The sequence below is a fragment of the Micropterus salmoides genome, unplaced genomic scaffold (genome assembly GCF_014851395.1).
Source record: "Micropterus salmoides isolate LMB-PRFRI ecotype aquatic unplaced genomic scaffold, ASM1485139v1 Ms_hic_scaffold_19, whole genome shotgun sequence".
Lineage (NCBI taxonomy): Eukaryota > Metazoa > Chordata > Actinopteri > Centrarchiformes > Centrarchidae > Micropterus > Micropterus salmoides.
The window spans coordinates 8,633,700-8,654,318 of NW_024041039.1; the positions used below are offsets into that span (position 1 = coordinate 8,633,700).

A 20,619-nucleotide genomic window follows, 5' to 3' on the forward strand; every position below is an offset into this window, starting at 1 on the left:
GGAAGAGGAGGAAAGAGAGGGGGAGAAAGGGAGATACAGACAAAGAGTGAGAGAGAGAGACAGAGCTGTGGTCTAAACTCTGGCCAGCTATTTAAAGCTTGTGCCTGCAGCTGAGTAGGAGCTGCATTAATAAAATACGCTGTTTCAGAGCAGGCTACAGACACAAGGGAGGGAGGAACACACAGACTCACAGGGGAAAAGCAACATAATTTTCAAGAACCAAAACAGAAACAGAAAAAAATACTGAATATAAATACAGGTCATATTATAGATGAAAACTGAGTCTGTGTATGTCTACCCTCAGTTTAACGCTAAAGCTTAAAGGTCGATTCATTTTCTGTAGTCCAAGTGCTTTTTTGTTTAACATTTTGCACTCCTGATCACTGGAAGTTCACCAATAATACGAGAATCAACTTTAAACCCAAAGCTTGTGGATATTTTAATGGCCCCAAAGGTGCCAGAGTGAAAAATGAGTGATAATTACTTACATGTCGAGGGGAAGAGGAGTCTGGTTGAACACTCTGTCAATAAAGAAAGCCACAGGTGAATTCACTACTAATATTGACTTTTTACACTTAATGTCTCGACATGTCTCTGGCAAACATGTTGCTTTATTTTTTTTACATATAATACAGAGTAAGCAAAGCAATCATATTTGAGCATCAAAAATTCCCTTTAAAGGCACACCATACTTTGATAAAGTGCTATCATGTGTTTCAGCCTGCCGGCAAAAGAAAGAATAAATAAAATAAAAAAATAAAAAGAATTGCTTCTCTGTAACAATGGTTCTCTGTTTCACTTTAGGGTCAAGTCTAACAAAGCTGTGCCAAGTCAAGTATTCACCTTTAGTAAGGAATACTGGCAACTTGCAATGACGAGGCAGAACTGAAAGACCCAGATGTCAGTGAAGAAGCCGTGGACCAACAGCACTGAACCCAGAAAGGCCACCAGGACAGCTAGCACTACAGCCAGCACGTTCTCTAAAACCTCACGGTTCCTGTAACACAACGGAGAAAAGTCAGTCTACAAGTATATTTAACACTTCTTGAATGTAATACTCAATTTCCCTAATGCGTAATATTCACACCAGGTTTGACAAACATCAGGAGAACAAAGAAAACAAGAAGGCAGGTAGGCAGATTTATTTTGTCAGGTTATAGAGTGAAATTGAGTTTGTAACTCCCTTCTGCTACGTAGCTGACAATATACATTAATAGAAAGATAATTAGTAAATTGTGAAAATATGTAAGTACTGTATAATGCACAGAAACTAATTCAATAATACAGACAGCATATAAGCAATCATATGGTCTTGATAATATTCACAAAATCAGTTCTAAAAATTGGTCTAAAAAACAGTGCTCACACTTGGATGTTAACTGTGAGCATGGAGGGACTGGTCAGAAATTTGGAGGAGCTAGAAGGTAAAATAGGGGCTGAAGAGGTCTGCACCAGCTGTGTGTAAGTTCTGTCCTAAGTTTAGGCATAAAGTCGACACTAGAGGCTTAGTAACTACTAGTTAGTTTGTAAACAAAGTAAAGTCATAACTAAGGCAAGTGGCCAATCAATGATCAAAGATAGTGTTCCATGGTCATAGTTACTGTGCGCATTAGCTCGGTGGCTGGCACAAACCACTTGGCATTGTAGCACATTGTAGTAAAGCTAGATTGATACTGAAATATTGTGTTGCATGCATTCAATGTATTCTAGTTTGTATTTATTTTTATTATATTATCAAGTGGGTTTTACTTGACTTTCTATTCCAGTTTTTTAATGTTCATTCTATTCTATTTTCATGTGAAGCATGTAATTTCTACATTGTACAGCACTTTGAGCTGCATTCCTTGTATGAAAGGTGCTATACAAATACCACTACTACTACTACTGCTGCTACTACTCCTACTACTACATTGAACAGCCTGCAGAAAAAATTGAGATTTAGGGAACCTGTATGTATTTGTAAGTTTGAAGTATGTATGATTCATCTGTTAGGAACTGGCTGCTCTTGGGGTATGCTGCTGTCTCAGACTTCCATTTCTCTTGCTTTTTATCAGTCAGAAACAGCCATCTTAGACTGTCCCTAATTTCAGTGGGACTGACCTGATTAAATAAACGGTTAATGCTGTGCTGGGCAGAATGTTAGTCTGTAGATACACCTATGCTATTCGTCTAAATAATAAATTGGGGTTCCAGCCAAAAAGATTTGGGTATGATTAAACCAAGTGAGATAACTTGCTGATTATATCCAAGAGAAAAGAATATTTAGGTCAAAATTGTGATGTATGTTTTTTCTAATTACAAGTAGCATGTATGGGAATCCTTGTTTATGTTATCATCAATTTTTGTCACAAATTGCAATACACAGGTATCAAACATGGCAGTAGCTACACTTATGAAACGCGTAGTAGTTGACTTCAGAATGACAAGTTGAAAATTTTAGTGTTTAACTTTAATTCGTTTTCACACATTCTTCCACTTTTTCTGGTTAAACATAATTGCGCACATAATTGATGAATAAAGTTTGAAAAACTCTCCCTTCTCACTCAGGGGCACATAAGCATATAGCTGCTTTATGCTTTGTAAATATTTAGCAAAAAATTATGACAAAAGGTATCTGGGCTGTCTTACCTGTCAAACAGTGCCAGCAGGCTGAGCCGGTCAAAGTGCAGGCCAACCCACAGGCAAGGCAGAAGCCACAAGCGGTAGTACTGCCTGTCCTTGCCAGTGGCAGCAGTATCCACAGGGTCATCTTGTCCCAGTGGTGCATCCTGGAGCTCTGGGCTCAGATCTCCATCCTGCTGCTCCAGCAGCTCTGGATCCATCGTCAGAAGACGATTTAGACGGATCTGTGGGAGAGAGATCTGTGATCTACGCTGCATTTTGACCACTGGTACTAAGTATTCTACAAATGTGATTTTAATTAAGAACAGTAAACATATGTATAAAAAGATAGCGATACAAAAACAGTTCATACACTTGAGAGTTGAGAGAATCAGAATTAAAAGTTTCTATAAATTCCACTGAGAGTGTTTGATTTAGGCTGTTACACAAGACTGCATCGCGTTCACCTCACCAACTCTCAGCCATCTGGAGTCTTGTTGCAAATGTTTTTAAAAAGACAGCAACAGATGATCAAAGACACCTTTCTTGCTTATATAGAACAAGCATATCAGATAAGTACATAAGCGCCAGGCTGTAAAGGGTTTTGAAAATCGGTTCAGGAGCAAACTGCCAGCCAGTGTAGTGATTTTCAAATAGTTTAATATGATTTGTTTTTGGTCTGAGGTAATAAGAAAGAGCAATAAAACTATTCAAACTGAAAAATATTATGCAGAAATATGCAAAACAGACATGCAGATGAGAAAAGACAGTTTGTTGTACAGTCTTCTGTCTCTCTCTGCAAGTCTAGCCATCTCTCTCTCTCTCTCTCTCTCTCTCTCTCTCTCTCTCTCTCTCACACACACACACACACAGACACACACACACACACACACACACACACACGCAGGGTACTCACTAGGTCATGATGGCAGAAGCGAACTGAGGTAGAACTGGAGAGGTGGGAGTCGGTGTCCCTGCAGGGCATTAGACAAAATGAGCACACTGATGAGACAAAAGCATCTGCTGCACTTACTGTATTAAATCATGAACCATTTTCTGGTGACCTCAAACTAAATAGCCAATAGGCTATTTGCTTTGTTTTTTTGCTTCTTCTTTTTTTCAAAGATACCATTTCAAAAACCTTGAGCCAGTGTCGAACTGACTGCACAACAAATGGCAAAATGTGCTACATGAAACTCTAGAAAAAGATCAGATAAATTACTGGACAAAATATGATGAAAGAAGAAAAAGAGTTTATTTATAGAGCAGATTTTAAAAAACAACTAATGTTGAATAAGCATCATTAAAGCATGTTCTATGGTTTCAAAATCCTTAAATCACAGGAGTGATTTTAATTTAGCAAATTATCTAAGTGAAATTTTAAACAATTTCTTAAAGTCAAACGTGATGTCTTTAAGTTGTCACTTGTTTTGTATGACCAACAGTCCAAAATTAGCTGAACAGAAATGCTTGGCTATCTAGCTATTAGACAGTATTTCAACACAAAATGATCAGTATCACTGATTAAATTAACTGTTCCCGGTCAAGAACAATATAGAAGTTCAACACATATTTTGTTCAATTTTGCAGAGAAGGCTAAGAGAAAACACAACAATCTCATAACAGAAGCCAGAGAGGGTATCTTTTATCATCTGGAATCGCACTGAAAAAATCAGATGAATGAGTTTGACACTAACCATATGTTATTGGAGGCCCGTCTGGTTGCAGGTTCAAAATTGACCAGGGACATGTCACACCCGCCAACCTCATACAAGGAGGGTGTGAGCTTTCCTAGAGAAAAAAACAAAAACAAGAAATAGAAGCAAAGTCAGTCCACGAAAATCACAAGCCAAGAGTGACTGTGGGAATAATTTCATTAGACGACATGTTTACATGCAGGGAATTAGATAGCTTTGGTAATATTACTGTGTTCATCTGAGCTAATGGGATCATTGAGTGAATGTGCCTCCTCCCAAAGAGGCTATCAGGCAGCAAGACAGTCATTTCCTGCTCGTCTTAAACAGCAGTCAGTTTGCTCCCATTGTATTTCTGTTGCTTCAGTGGAGCTTTATTTTTTTTTTTCCATTTCTTCATTTCCAAACAAATGTGCTTATGTGTATTGCAAGAAACATCTTAAATAGATTCCTAGAATACTGCATCATTCCTAACAGTCCAGGAGGAATATGTAGAGTTGCCATGGTAACACTGTTCCCGCTCAGGTTATAAAAACCTCGATTGCAATCTCACTTTATGTTGTTCCTGTTTTTAATACTTTGGTTATTAAAAAAATGCTGGGAAAAACAAGAAAATGAAGGCTAAGCCGGAATGATGTGGGAGTAATACATAAATAAGCCAAGAAAAAAAACACGTTGCACAGTAAGTATGAACCAAAAGTATAGTCCAGAGTGGATCAACTATTATGTCTGAATAAAAACAACACATAAATGTATTCATAGGATTTTTTATGCCTCAAAACACTCCTTTATGTCTGTTCGTCATTGAAAAAAGAAGGCGTATTCCCTTATTTCCATAGTTTAGGCTGATGTGCAATTGAAAATTAACTGTCAGGAATTCCTTAGAGCTTTGAAATGTACTTCATGATTAAAAAAATATTTATTTAAGGATATTTGAAGAACATGACCCAAGTTAAATTTGTGCAATACAGTTTTTTCTTGAAGAAATCATCAGAGAACTACAAAGAAAAACATTTTCTCAAGAAGCTTTATGCACAGCTGTTGAGTAAACCCATGTTTTACCATCAGGGTCACATATAAACTCTGACACTATCACAGTAGTGCAATCATATGCAGATAGAAGATTAACGCTCTGAGATTACAAGAAACACATACTCAGACCATCAAGTTGCTCATAACAGAAATTCGCTCAGGGATCAAATGATGAGTAGGAGCAGTAATCCGTTTAACACTGGTTCAAACGAAGGACGTAAAACAGCTCTTACAAAACCTCTATATTTTTTACTATCATTGACATCTCACCGATAACAAGGGAAACATGTTTATTTATAGGCATCACCAGCAATATGTAACACTCCGTTGTCAGCAGTGGGGGTAGGAATGCGGTGACCAAAGGATAACACCCGAGTGAGGTCAAGTATTGGCTACAGACACAATATCACAGACAGAGACAAATGGAGCATGGATAATTGTGCTCGGCTTTGACTGATTGCGTCAGTCCACCGACCGTGGATAATAGTGCTATGACTGACTGCAACAGTCATATCTCTGACCGGCTCTCTTCAAGCAATTCCAAACCTTCAAAGCCACTGTAGCAACTTTCTAACAAAAGCATATAAAACCAGAAGAAAACAGCCAAAAATATCATCATGTCATATGGATCCACCTTCCCGCAAACTACCAATCCAACTCTCTTCCTTGAGAAATCCCTTTGTCTAGACATCTCAGCTCTCTTTTTGCATCTATGTGCTCTCCCTACCGAAGTCATCCTGCAAGCTGGTTGCGCCAACGGTTGAGGCCTTGTCCTGAGAACCCTCCAGCTGTGTGCTTCCATTCCTGGCCAGCAGGGAGGCGCTTGTGCTCAGCACGGTCACCTGGGACGGGGTTCTGGATGGCTGACTTTTCACCTGGGAAGTAGAAGGCTGGGAGGCCTGGCTAAGAGCCTCCTGAAGACTGTTGGAGGAGAAGGGAAGGAATGAAGGGGGGAAGGGACACAGGTAATTTCACAATAGAGGCACTTCAGGGGGATGTGACGGACATGCTGGAGGTCCCAAACTCTGAGGAAAAATGGCTGATTTATTTAATTTAACAGACAATATGGCTTATTTCTGCGTGATATCGGACAAAAAAAAGTTTAATCTGGTCACTTTTACACCTGATTTGTCTCCATTCATCACAATGTTGTTTTAAACAGTGTTCACATATACACAGAATGTGCAATTTAAAAAAACAACATTTTCCAACAAATTGTCTATTCCATGTTCCACATTTACATGCACACTGCAGGTAGACCTCCACAATGGCACCAGCTATGGATTGCATTTGTGATAATGAGTGTAAAGTCTGTACATTAGATGTTTAGGAAGCATTTTCTAGGCTTCTAAAAGCTATAAAGCAGTCCATGCACGCCATCCTTTTTTAATATTTATAAAGATCTAGGGGTACAACTGCATGTATATTTTAGCAGAGGAACACTAACGTTTAAATATTATGTAGCACTTAACTCAGGGGAATATAATCAGAGACAGAATATACAGGGTTTCCATACACATGGAAAACCTAAAACTACTCAATAGATAGAGATAATTCTCAGCAGTAGTAGAAGACTTAATTGCATGCTTTCTTAAAATTACTAATATTTTTAAGTTATCATACAGTGAGTAAAGTATTTGACAAAGCCTAAGCTGTCTGGTGCACTCTGGTGCAGTCAAAAAAGTGAAGGGACAGGGGAGGGATGAGGGATCAGTGGAAGATGGAACGATTTTGCATTTTGCAAGTTAAGTGACCCCTGGCAGGCTACACACTTGTTTTCCTTGCTTAACATTTTTCAAGACTCAGCATTTAGAAATGTGACCTTGTTCGATAGATGCGGGAAAACATAGAGGCTTGGCATGAGCTAAATAGCTGTTTTGCAGTTGTAAAACAAAACTGGAGGAGTTATGTACACCTCAGGAACGGAGAAACCTGATGTATGTCCACAGCATAAGAGCAGTGGAACATAAACATTCAGGTTTACTTAATCAATGTTTGTAATGTTGCCAGTGCTTAAATTGCCACTTATCCACACATACAGTCGTTTTTTGGTTGTTGTTTTTTTTAGATATACCTCTGAGGGGTTTTATGCTTTGCTAATTTGACAGGAAGGGACACACAAGCTGTGTCCCTGTGACCTTACAGTTATGACATTGTCTCTCTAATCAGACTACAACCTCAGGAGTGACAGTATTCTGTAGGGCAGTAATCAATCAATCATCAAGAATTGAAACACAACTGTCAAAAAAAAGGACTGAGGTTTTCAAGTTTAGATACACATAAAGTTTCAAAAGGGATTGAGAAGGGTACTGCAGACACGGCAAACGTGACACTACACTAAAAGGGTGCAGTGAGGCAAGATGCGGCCATAATATAAAATGTAATATTGCAACAGGACTGTGACTGGGAGCGTGGAAAACATTAAAACAGGAAAAATGGTCATACGCCATTATAAATTAGTAAATATTTATGTTAAAAGATAAACATTTGTTATTCTGTCAATTATTGTGTTAAACTTGGTTGTTAAAATTGAGCTCTTAATATCTACTAATGAGTAGCCAGGTACTCTCACAATTACAAACACAGTATATTCCTTTGGGTACAGACAGCCAACTTAAACCTTTGATTTTTAAAATGATCAATATCATCTTCATCTCTCCTTAGAAAGGTCGCTCAAAAGGGCAAAGCAATGTGATACAGCAGGACGCCTGTATTATTGAACAAATCATGCGCAGTTCTGAGGGGAGACCATATGTCAGCCAAGTAAATTAGTCAGACCTTGTGGCCTTGTGCCTTTAAGTTTGAGTTTGTAAGGACTCCATTCTTTGATCCATGCTCAAAAAGTGGAATTTAAAAAGATCAGATCGAATGATAACAGGAGGAAAAGAGGGAAGTCTTGAGAAAAGGAGGACGAAAGACATCACATGCAGAGTGGAGACACCCATCCAATGATAGATGATCTTGGTTGATGTCATGCACTGCAGAAGACGTAAATTGGTTTTGATGTGGGACAGGAAAGAGCGTCAACTGGTAACATGCTCATACCAGGAAACACGACAGAAACGATTCCCTGCTCCATGCACGGCATACCTGAGAGGAGATCCAATGAGAGAAGTGGGTGGGGTGGGGTTACTCCCTGCGTTGTGTCGCCGCCGCACTGCCTGCCGACGAAACGTGCTACGTTCACGCCGAAATATGACCGTCTCCTCGCTCCCTGGGGCTGTCATGGTGAGAGACATCATTGGCCAGTCAGATTGAATGTGTTTCCTTTTCTGAGAGCTTTATGTGGACACTTGTATGAGATGATATGTCCATGTGCTATTCTGGATTTTAGTTACATTTCAAAAACAAAGCAACAGTTACAAAATCTGCAGCGTGAACTTTAGAATAATGAAGAGTTTGACTGCTTAATGAGAGCAACCTTTTAGAAATACGACATCTGAACACACTGAAACAGGGTATACTGTACTGGTTCTCTAATGACTAAGACCTGAGCCACAACAACCCTGATCCTATTCTAGCTGGGGACCTTTGCTGCATATCATGCCCCTCACTCTCACCCCTCATTTTCTGTCAGTGTCACTACTGTCACTATCAAATAAAGGCAAAATCCCCCAAATCGTAGAATAATACTGAAACATATGTACGAAGTTACACATTTTCCAAAATAGATGCGTAGCATTTACAGTGATCTTTGTAACTTTGCTGGACAGCGGCCACTGAAAGGATAATGGCGCATTTCCCAAGATCCTCTTGAGTCAGTTGCTTTAAAGCAAGACTGAAAGAAGAAATAACACATTTTTCCTTTTAAAATAAAAAGTTGAATTCAGAAATAATAAAACAGCCTTGCTCAGTTGATTTCACACAGGGTTTGCTGCTACAGCTTTACTTGGTCTGGTATGAGCAATAGCTCATTGTGGCTAATGTTAGCTAATGTTAGCAAACGTTAAATAGCCTAGGTACTGCTGTGTAAGCGCCATTACTGACTCAGTCTGATGACTTTATGACTCTTCTCTACTTGTGCTACCTTTTAGCACTTACAAGTATACTCTCATTGGGACTTGTGGCAAAAGTGGCTAATGTTCAGCAAAAGTTACACAGTCTTGCTTTAATGAGGCAACCTGGAGGAGAGCTAGTGGAACGGGACCGAAGAAGAACTTAAAGGGTCATCTGTGACATGCTAAAATGCAAGCCAACAGTAGCACATACAGAAAACTAATAAATGCAGCAAATGGCTCAACACATTCTAGCTAAAGTTAGCTGACTCTAGCTAATAATAGCAACTGGGTTCACGTCAAAAAGTCAGACTGTAGTGGCAAATCACCCAAGTGTATTAAATTGAATTGGGGTGAATTTACCTTCAAATGTAATTTTTAATTTGTATGAGAAAGGAGCTATTAGCAGAAAATTACCAAGTGGTTTCAGGAGTAGCATACAAACATCTTGCAAATCCAGCAAATTCCCACCAATAACCCCTACTGACGACTTCATGTCCAGTCAAAGAAAGTTTTTAACCAACCAGCCATTGCTATGCTACAATCTAATGGCAATGAATACCTTTATATGGAACTGACTGTGTAACTTAGATGGCTTTGAGTCATGTAAATAAAAATCCAGACAGCAGGAATCAAATGAGAATCAAACACCAATTATGAAATGTTTCTGGCCAACAGTTGCATATGCTACCTCTAATATTGTATGTCTCAGGGGTTGTACACTCTGGAGAGCTGAGAAACACCGGCAACATCATGAAAAATATCCACAATACACAGAAGCCAAAGCACAAAAACCAAGACAGACAAGAACTCAGGAAGAATAATAGATATCAGCCTGCAAGTTCGAAGAATGTGGTATAGGGAATGTCTATTTGACTCAATCTTTATGACACTATTAAGAGAGCTCCTATACAAAGCACACACTGTCCCATCATGCTAATAGTAAACAACACAACGAAAACTATGCTTGGGTCAGAATTTCACTCCATGGAAACTCACCATGGTTACACTGAATGAGCAATGCAGACAAGATATCTTATGCAGCCACACGCACACACAAAGGCAATAATGAAGCAAGCCTAATGTCTGGAGGATTACACCCAAAACAGTTAATTCTATCATTAGGCTCATAGCAATGGGCCAAAAAGCAGCTATCCAGTAAAAGGAGCATGATATATGGTTTCCAGTCAAAGTATGTTCAATATACATCCAAAGTTAATACATCATTCTGTCTGGGACCTTATCAGTATAATGCTGTTCTGCAGATAATTAAAAAAATAGAGTGCATGTGCAAGAACGTGCAGTAATCAGCACCGTGGATATGCTTAAACACAACATTTCTTGCATTTCAGAGTCACTACATTGACAACATCAAACACTAGTAGTAAACCAGACAAAATGCGATATGTAGACTATGTTTGAGCGCTGCGTGTGGTACATACCCCGCAGGGCAGCAGCAGCAGCAGCAGCATCCTGAGGCTCAGTGAAAGCTGCCTGGTTGGGCAGACTGTTTCTGGAGCGGGTAACTGACTCCAGCTGGGAGGCCCGACCCAGCAGGGATGCAGCATCCAGGACTTCCCCTTCTTTGGCTTCCAGGTCAGACTTGGAGGTGGTAAGGGGCCGAGGCCCAGCTGGAGCTCCTAGGCGGCTGGGATCATTAAGGCAGGCAGCCGTACCACTGTCCAAACTCAACACTCTGGCATGCGTTTTGGCACTGCCTGTACTGGGGGTACGGCGGGAGGTGCGCCGCTTCCCTCCGGTTCGCACTACTGCCTCAGATCCTGCCGCAGCTTTTACTGTGGTGGAGGAGGAGGCTGGATTGGCTGCAGTGTGCTTGGCTTTCAGGGCCCTGTAGTAGCCCTCTGGTGAGTGGCAAGAGCGGGATGTGGCGCTAGATGAGCTGTCTGTGCTTAGGTGGTGGTTGGAGTGGAGACTGGAAGCACAGCTAAGTTCACTGTGATCGCTGGAGTCCTCCTCTCCACCCCCAGTAAACACAGCACTACAAGGCTTGGCCATACCACGCAAAGACATGTAGTCCCGGTGACGGCTGGCATCGAAGCTGCTTGCCCTTTTCTTGCCGGTCCGCCGGCGTCCACTGCGCCCTGCTGACAGGGAGGAAGTCCTCTGAACAATGTTGGCTGACTTTGGTTGAATATCATGTTTCACCTGCTCCTGCTCCTTGGCAGCTACACCTGTTGAGCCGTCAGCACTGGTCCTGATGCCAGGCTCTTCCTGGCACCTACCAGATTCTACCAACTCTTGGGCTGCAGAGGACGGTGTGTCAGCAGGTTGTTTAGCAGTCAGCTCATTGGCATGAGGGTTTTTATTGGCCTCCCTGGAGGGAAGGTTGCTGAGACCTCGAGTGCTAATACTGCCGAGGCTAGAAGTCCTGCCGTCTGTAGGTGCAGATACAGCTTCTCCTTTGTCCCGTACACGTTCATCACCTGAAAGCGAGAGCAGGCTCTCCACATGTGTAGAGCTAGTCTGTTCACTGTGAAAGCTACTGACCGTGCTGTTGGTGTCCCTGTCTGTGCCACTGCAGTAGCTCTCAGTTGAGCCACTACTGCGAGTACTCAAGCTCCTCAGGCTGTCAGCACTGCACTCCCCTCCTTGGGACTTTCCTCCTCCACTAGAGCCTTTCCCCCCACCACCTACTTCCACCTGGTACAGTCCTGAGCTACCTTCCCCTGCCTCCCTGGAGGCTGAGCGGGCTACTTTGCGTGATTCTTTGTGTCTATAACACTCTATTCCCGAGGTAGAGGGCACAGCTTGGTCCTGCTGGTACAGCCGCTCTGCCCCTTCTCTGCCACACAGCCCTGGCTTATGTGGTCTCGCAGTCTCCAGCTCACACACAGGGTCAAGGCCACCTCTCCTAGGTGGAGGGTAGAGTGCAAAGTCTGGTAGACACGGATCAGGGAAAGCGGAACCCGCCGAGCTAGAGGTCCGAGGTAGGCCCCGAGAACGGAGCTCCTTCCTAAAGGTCTGAGATTGCATGGATGCATGGGTGGTCACCTCCGTGTCACAGGAGTGTGACAAGCTGAACTGATAAGCAGCAGAGTTACAGAGTTCAGCAGGCTCCCTGGACAGCTCTGAAGGACACAAGGACGTTGATGGCTGCAAGGAGGCGAAGGAGTCATTGGGAACAAGGCAGTACATCTTTGCGTCTGATAGGAGATCTAAATGGACACAAGAAAACAACATTAAGGACAGTTTTGAAATATCACAGCATGATATCAGAAAGATTTTTGCTTGTCTGTGAATGCCATGCATGTTTACCATGATCATGGCTGCAGCTCTCAACAAGAGTCAAACTGATGTCATCCGAAGTCTTTCCCATATCTCCTGCAATTAGGAGATGACATGTTTAATCACTTATTAATACATTCACAACAACTAACCCTGGACATCCACCCACACATAACTGGCCTCCACAGAGGTTAAAGAAATAGACACCCCTGTCTTCTTCTCAGAATCACTTCTTCTCTGAGAAGTGCTTGAAGTTGTATACCTGGAACAATCAAATACAATGGAGCTATGAGCTACTCTGAATAGATTCCCTGATGGCTGTACAGTACAAGATAACCTTTGAACAAAGATGCAACTGTTTTGAATGATGTTCTCTACGATCAGTGTTTCTCAAACCCTGCAAGTCTTACTTGGTCAGTGGATCCTTGAATGGAGGAGGATTAAAATGCTAAACCCCAGCAGAGCCTATGTCCCACTTCAGACTATTTCCTGTCATTGCAAACTGCCAGCTAATTAGAATGGCATCGAACAGACTCACTGAATTATTCAGATGACGCAGCCGCCTCACTCTAACACTCAGTACAATGGACCCAAAGCAAAGCTCAAAGTTCATTTATTTTCTTCTTCTCAGTATTCCAATAAAGAGTTCCTGGAGAATGACTCCCATGCCGGGTCTTACGGTGTATTACTTTTTTTCAAACTCAGCAGTGCCCGTCTGAAGCTGCATCTTGTTGTGACTGTTCACTGTAGTGCTGAGTCAGACTACATTTCCTGGGCAGCTGGGGTGATCATGGTCAGAGATGTGATGACCCCGTTAAAAGAAAATACATCACAGGGTCACCAAAAAGATTATAAAAACAAAACAGAAGTGCAATGTGCTAGCAACAAAAGTCAGCTCTTTTCACTTTAAAATACATAGGCACAGAGAACAATGATTTGGCAAATGAGTTGAGTATACATGACAAGTTAGTCATAGTTACCTTTGGCTACTGTTACTCTTCCATGGGTGGATGCAATCTGAAATTTGAATAAAAGGATAAATTGGCGGTCAGAATATGAAAAGCAAATTTTAGACAAAGGCAGACTGACAAGACGTGTGATCATTAGAGTTTACAATTTTCAAAGGAAGACGCTTTTTGTGTATTACAAACAGCGGGTGCCTCTTCACTCTGATCAGAGATAAGTTTTGGCTTCCCTTCATGCTCAGTACACAGCAGCTGAGCAGAACATGCTGGCTTATTAGCGACACAAGGACACACAGTACAGAGACGTACAAAGACGGCGCCCATGGGGATTCAGAGGTTAAATTTATCTCACAGAATTAAACAGCTAAATAACTTGAATATTAAAGGTTTATCATTATTATATATCTTCCGACAGCAAGCTATGCAAGGATCATAACTAATGAAAACACCCCTCTGCACACAAACACACACAAACAGCTCCTTTGTCCTTGAAATAACAAAAGTTAATTTTAAGCTTGAACCTTTACTCTTAAGGTTTGTTTAAGATATTTATGTGCACCTTGTATTGGTTACAGTAAGCACAGTACATGTTGCACTAAAATGGGAGAAGGTTTAAAAGGTTTGTCAGGACTCAGGAGATGATGCTTAGTTAGTGGGAAGATTAAAGATTGATCCGTGTATTGTGTAGCAGTAGATCATTAATCACTTATAACACAAGTTGTGATTTACAGAAGAATTTTGTGAATAAACTTGTGGTTTCAACAAGTGAAGGTTTTGGATAATTCAGATGTAGTGACACAAGAGTAGTATGTACATACAGTGTCTGAAACAAAATCACTACTTTTAGACTCAGTTTCCGTTAAAACAAGACACTGGAATCCTGTATGTTTCAATCACAAAGTATATCTCATGTTTTCTTTCCTTAAATTTGGGCTGATACAGTATGTCAAAAGACAGCTAGGTTGTGTTGTAAATCACTCTCTTGTTCACACGAATTACTCACCATAAGGCTTGGCAGCTATATATAGTGCATACATTTAACACACTTGTGTACACACACAAAGACACACACACACACACACACACACACACACACACACACACACACACACTATATACTGTAAAACTAATAGTCTAGTCCTAATCAGACACCTGTCCCTTTTACTGGCCAGGTGTGGGTACACGTTTTGAAAAGAAACGCAGGTCTCAATAAGACGCCTGGTCTTGTTTTTATAGAAGTTCTTTGGATGTATAAAACCTCTTGAAGCCCACTGGGTCGCCTGTTTGAGCTACTTCTATGCTGCTTAGATCATGCATACAAATATAAATGTAAAAACTTTTGTCAATATGGACATGCTACACATCATAAGATCGGTTACATTCTCCACAGTTCAGTGGTTTAGTTAATTTTACGGAAACAATGAGCACAAAAGTATTCATTATCGGTACGGTAAATAAATTAACCTGGACCATATAGACGTCTGTCCCAAATATAGGCAGGGTGAGTTCAGTGATTTAAGCATATAAAAATTAAAATGCGGGCTTTTTAATATGGTGTGTGTGTATATACACACACACGCACACGCACACACACACGCACACTTTTAGTGCAGACAACATGTACTGTTGTACTGGGTGTTATAACCAGGGTCATCTTGTATTCAGCCCTGTACTGTAAGCAGCAGACCAGTGCTCTGCTTACCTGCAGGTTAGACTCCATCCCAATATAGGAGTTCCTGGAACTGCAGTCCACTGGTGGAGTCTCTTGCCTGACGAAGTCTGCCATCTCAATACCCCCCCCAGGGTCCCTGTACAGACACACAAACACATGCATACACTTGTATTACCAGCACAGCGTGCTTAGTACACTTCACCCAGTTTAGGGGAAAACACACTGTGTATTTTACATCCTTTATATGGGTTTTGAAAATCTACTGAAGGAGTAAAAACAGATGACAACATCCTTGTAGATTTTCCCCAGGGCTATATTTAGCCCGGACGTGCTTGTTTAATCAGTCGGTATGTTGAAACAAATAACTTGCCAGGAATTGTCTAGAAATCATTTCCATATGCCAAAAATATTTCATAAGAGGTCAACAATAACGTTCGGCATAATGAACTGGAAGACTGGAAAAAGGACCAGTCTGGGGAAAATGAGCAGGGGGGGGAAGTGCAAAAACACCTTAATTTACTTTAGCGCGGGTTCTCTGCTCTACTGTATACTCAAACAACCTGGAATGTAACTCCAGATGTGTGGGCAAAGCCGCGACTGCCCCTGTGGTCGAGAGCTCTCATTCTTCTTGTTGCCTTTCCCCTCTCTCAGCATCCTGCTAAGCACTCTCTGTGGAATGTGAATATGAGTCACGACTTCGAATCATGATCAGTAAAAAGCTGGAACCTCAGTGGCTTTTGTTCCTTCTAAATGAGAACTAAACTTCTTCATTAGAAAAAAATCACATTGCCTCACTTGTAATTTAATGGTATGTGATGACGTGATCTTATGTGTGATTCTTTATTAGCCGTTAATGTTATTGCTATTTGATATTGTTTCACTCAAAGTCCTGAAATACTAATGAGATTATTAAATAAATACTCCAGCTAAAGCATTAATTATCACATAATTCACTGTCAACATACTTCGCTTTGAAAGCATATGGGTTGCATATTGAACTCTGTATCTTTGTGCTTTAAAGATAATTAGTGGTTGCATAAAAAACATTGGTTGTCCCAATCTATAGATTTGAATTTATGCAGTAAGGTGCTCAAAACATAGCAGAACATAGAGAAATTAACTTAAAGGTACCCTGTGGAGTTTTTGACCACTAGTATCGCTCTGGAGGGATGTTTTTGAAAGTGTGTCTCCATTTTGTTTATTCTTGTGCACAAGCATGTGGGTGACATCATACAGGTTCCTGTCAACGGTTTAATACTACAGTATTTCAACTTCAATTCAATGGCTTCATTGGCATGAACATTTCAAAAGCAATTTTGCCAAAGCATTAAAGTACAAACTGACCAAATATTTGGAAAATACACAAAAACATTAATATTAGCGGCAACACAGAATTAGATTAAGAACAATATATCATATCAACATTGCACTGATTATCCACAGGTGGCCATAACAAACCAAGAAATACAGCAATGCACTAGCAAGAAGCAGACTACTACTGCTACCAAGTAAACATGAATGTAAACAATGCAGGTTTCAAATAACCACCCCAATTGGCTTTGAAAATGTTTTTTCAGGAAGGGAATGCATTCCAATCATTTGTTAGGCCTCAAGGATGCAAACAATGGTGCTCTGGCAATTTGCTGGTGGCTTGTACAAGTGATTTAGGAGAACTGTCTCTGTATATAATAAGGTCAGCTGGAAGTATAATCTTTTGGATGCCTTGGCGCGTTAGGCCCTTGGAAGAGAGTGACAGCGTGCTGATATATTGGCAGGGACAGATGAATGGTTGCTGTCGTGGTTTAGACTACCATGGGCTGTGCTTCTGGAAATATAAAACTTGTGGGAGCCTTCAGGACTTCAAGTTCTTCTTTTCACTCTTCGATGTTATTTTCATGAATGAACACTTCCTGACATATGGTACAGGACATGTAGCCTTATATGGTATTCTTGTTGAGTTAATTATGCTAATTTTACAATTCTCATAAACGCATGCTTATTTACACACAAAAAATCATTCATGATGTTTACACGGGTGATTTACACAGTTATCCAAAGTAAGGAGTTTTTGCTGAATCTGATGTGGCACACTTGTACGAGCCCACAGTATGGAATAATAAGAGACAGCTGATATGAGCTAATTGCAGATAAACTGGTATCTGTGTTTAGATAAATTACAATTACGGAGAAAACAAAGATCATGTTACGAGTGTTGTCGTTGCATAGTTTGTCTACAAGAGGGCACTCTGCAACTCCCCTGTTGGCAACACACTGTTTGGAACCCACAAATCCACCACAAAACACAGCAATGCACGTTTATCCAAAGTACTATTTATAACAATAAAACATTTTTAACTTTTAAAAAAATTATACTGCATTGCATATGTCATGTTATCTTAGTGAGGTCTCAAAACTACATATACCAAAAGTTAGGGATAATCTTTGCTTATGTTATGTGTTTCTGAAATAGAAGACAAAAAAGAATATCGGCCAATATATCAGAATATCGTATTTTAAAATCCTCAATATCAAAATCCCATATTGGTCATGCTCTAGAAAAAAATGGGAGAGAAAGTTAAGATAAGTATATGAAAATGTTCTTGCATGACGCCCAGTGTGTTCAGGTGAGTAACACTGAATGTAAATAGAAACACTGTTTACAAGAAAACTCCACAGGGCTAAGTATGCCTCATAAATGAGACCAGCTTTCAAAACCAAGCAATAATCTCGCAATGCATTTTAAAACAAAGTTAAACAACACACTTCTTAGCACAAGCCATAGTGTGGACAAATTTATTATATTACAATTATTTCAGTAAGGATATAATTTATTACTTTCAAATTAAATTTTCCCAGGGTGCCTTGGTGGTTCAGCTTGCATGGCGTGTAACATCCAATGATTTGAACTCAGTATAAGTCTGCTGCATATGATACCTCTTTTTGGTAGTAGAGACCCACAGAGAAAGTAGTAAAACTAAAAATTCTACTAGTTAATTTCGACATCACTGCTGCTATTACAGCTGGACTCCACTTGACAAATCTGGTCTTCTCACCACTTGAAGATCTTTGGCCTCAACTCCAGATTACATCAACTTTAAATGACTCACTGTACAACCACACTCCATGTGACTCTTCACCATCACTGATCAGGAAGCATGACGTCTCCTACCTAATACACAATACTCCTACACAGCCTTTACAGAATACTTTGTCTGCCTCATCATCTGAGCAGCCTAGTTACACTCACCAAACGTCCTACAACTACAGGCAGACATCAAATCCACCATCAGGCTGTGTAAGACATAAACTTACCCCGGGCCATTGCTGTCCTCCCGACGAGTGACACAGCCATCATTAGCCCCCTCTGTGCCACCTCTGCTGCTTTGCCTCTCCTTGGCCTGGTGCTCCACCACCTCCCCCTCATCCAGGGCATGGTGGAGGCGGTAATTCACCGTCTTCAGCAGCAGGAACATGGCCGCAATCACACCACAGTAGATTCCCACTATCACCATGGTTGGCTGCAGGGCCTGGGATTAGAGACAGAAGCAGAAGTTAACTCTGGGTATTGGGTATTGTAGAGGGGATGATGATGCTGACTGTACTCACAGCATCAAAGTAAGTTCTGCACTGTTTTTTGTTCCTGCTGGAGCTTGCTTATTTTATATATTTATCTCAATAATATGACATTGTAATGTCATGTTGTTATTATTAGTTTGTGCTTTAATTATTGTGTTCATCTTGAAAATAACAATAAAGAAAAAGGCATTTTTTAAAAAACTAGTTTTTAAGTGAAGGTTTTATTCAAAACCACAATGACACAGCCGTTACGCAGTTTAATAATGTCTTGCTGAAGTTAGCTCCTCTGAACACAGCTGACCGAAAAATGTAATACTGCACCCATTGTTGCCAATTATTTAAGATGCACACTGGCAATGTTTTAAAAATGACTGCATTCAATTATTATTTTAATGGGAAGTGCCAAGGACGGAGGTTATCAGCAAGCACCTCTATGTTTACCACAAGGTGTCTGAGCTCCATCTCCTGCATCTCTGTTGTCCTTGAGATATCCCGCTGTAGCTGTTTGCAATTATTACAAACAGCAGCACCACTCAAACCTGTGGCTCAATATAAACCACAGAGCTGACCGGTGTATTTCCACTCCAGGAATAGAACGGAAACCACAAACCGATTCGAAACATCACCTTCTCAATATAGACCTTAGTATGCTTAGCCATTTCCTGACCTGAGCACATTTGTAGAGATGTATTTGAAAAACACACTATGACTCACTATGACATTTCAACTTGTTCTGCAGCCTATCTGGATTTCACAAGTTGGATAAAGTGTAATTATTTGACAAACAAACCATAAATAAAACGCACAAGTGGACTAATATAACTATAATAAGTACTGATGCGTCAAGTCTTTTTTGGACAGTTGAAAGGGCAAGCTATCACTGTGCAACAGCAAACGCAACGCAGAAAGCAATATCTTTAGAAAACAAACAGACAAACAAAGACCTCGTGTGACAAATAAACTGAGCAAATAGCAGCAGTCAGTTGAGTGCGTTTCTTGGACATTTAAGTTGCCAGATTACTGTTACATCCTTATCAGCTGTGCTTGCATTCGCAGCTGGTAGCTTCTGAACACTGGTGATACTGAAAATCACTACCGACAGGAGGAAAACAACTAGATAAGGGGGGTTGAGGGAATTTAAATTAACTGATTACAGCCTGGCACAGTGTAATCGACTGATAATATCCAAACAGATCTTAACAGCATCACTGTGATAAAAAGAAATTAAACAAAAGAGCATTCTGGTCCAATATAGTTGGTGGATGCTACAGTGAAGGGGGCAGCCATTTAAATACTATTTTTTCTGTTTTGTCATCTAAATGATGTTAATCTTCTTATAATCCCAACAACCTTGTGGCTTTATATAATATTATCAGTGTAATGAAAATATTCTGCGACGTTTCGTTAGTTTAATGACACGTTACATTGTCTCTGCTCCAGATAATAGACTGAGACGGACCGTTAACGTTAGTATCCTGTGGCAGCTAACAGTTAACCTAACGGGCACTTGGATTGGTAACTTACGTTGTCAACAGTCAAGACGAAAACATAAATAAAGGGACTATAAAAAGGGGTTAAAAAAAAGCAACATCGCTTACCATGTAAAGCGTGAAGGGGAAACATAGCAGAAACAGCCAGATGTAGAGATGTAAAGCGTTGACGAATGTATTTTGATCGGGGTCGTAGTACCATCCGCCTGTGACTGAAGCCCAGACCCCCTGCCTCAGGATCTGTAGAGTCTGCGACCCCATGTTGTGTTATCCCCTCCGACGAATCCAAACGGAACCGAACAACAGAAAAACCGGGGTGACAGCCTGGCTAGTCGTCGTTGAACATAA

The 20,619-nt window shown here is 40.6% G+C and overlaps 1 protein-coding gene across 3 annotated transcripts in view; it reads right to left on the reverse strand.

The window, feature by feature from the left end:
- The window catches only part of pcnx1 (pecanex 1), a 35,248-nt gene extending 14,629 nt beyond the window's left edge, over positions 1-20,619 (reverse strand). For all 3 annotated transcript variants that reach the window (XM_038728699.1, XM_038728701.1, XM_038728700.1), the window contains exons 1-13: positions 20,380-20,619; positions 18,518-18,732; positions 15,236-15,341; positions 13,549-13,585; positions 12,599-12,664; positions 10,765-12,498; positions 8,418-8,547; positions 6,055-6,248; positions 4,299-4,392; positions 3,518-3,575; positions 2,629-2,846; positions 844-997; positions 489-521 (exon numbers count right to left, since the gene is read on the reverse strand). In XM_038728699.1, coding sequence (XP_038584627.1) covers positions 489-521; positions 844-997; positions 2,629-2,846; positions 3,518-3,575; positions 4,299-4,392; positions 6,055-6,248; positions 8,418-8,547; positions 10,765-12,498; positions 12,599-12,664; positions 13,549-13,585; positions 15,236-15,341; positions 18,518-18,732; positions 20,380-20,532 — 3,192 coding nt within the window. In that variant the 5' untranslated portion in view covers positions 20,533-20,619. The remainder of the gene's footprint in view (positions 1-488; positions 522-843; positions 998-2,628; positions 2,847-3,517; positions 3,576-4,298; positions 4,393-6,054; positions 6,249-8,417; positions 8,548-10,764; positions 12,499-12,598; positions 12,665-13,548; positions 13,586-15,235; positions 15,342-18,517; positions 18,733-20,379) is intronic.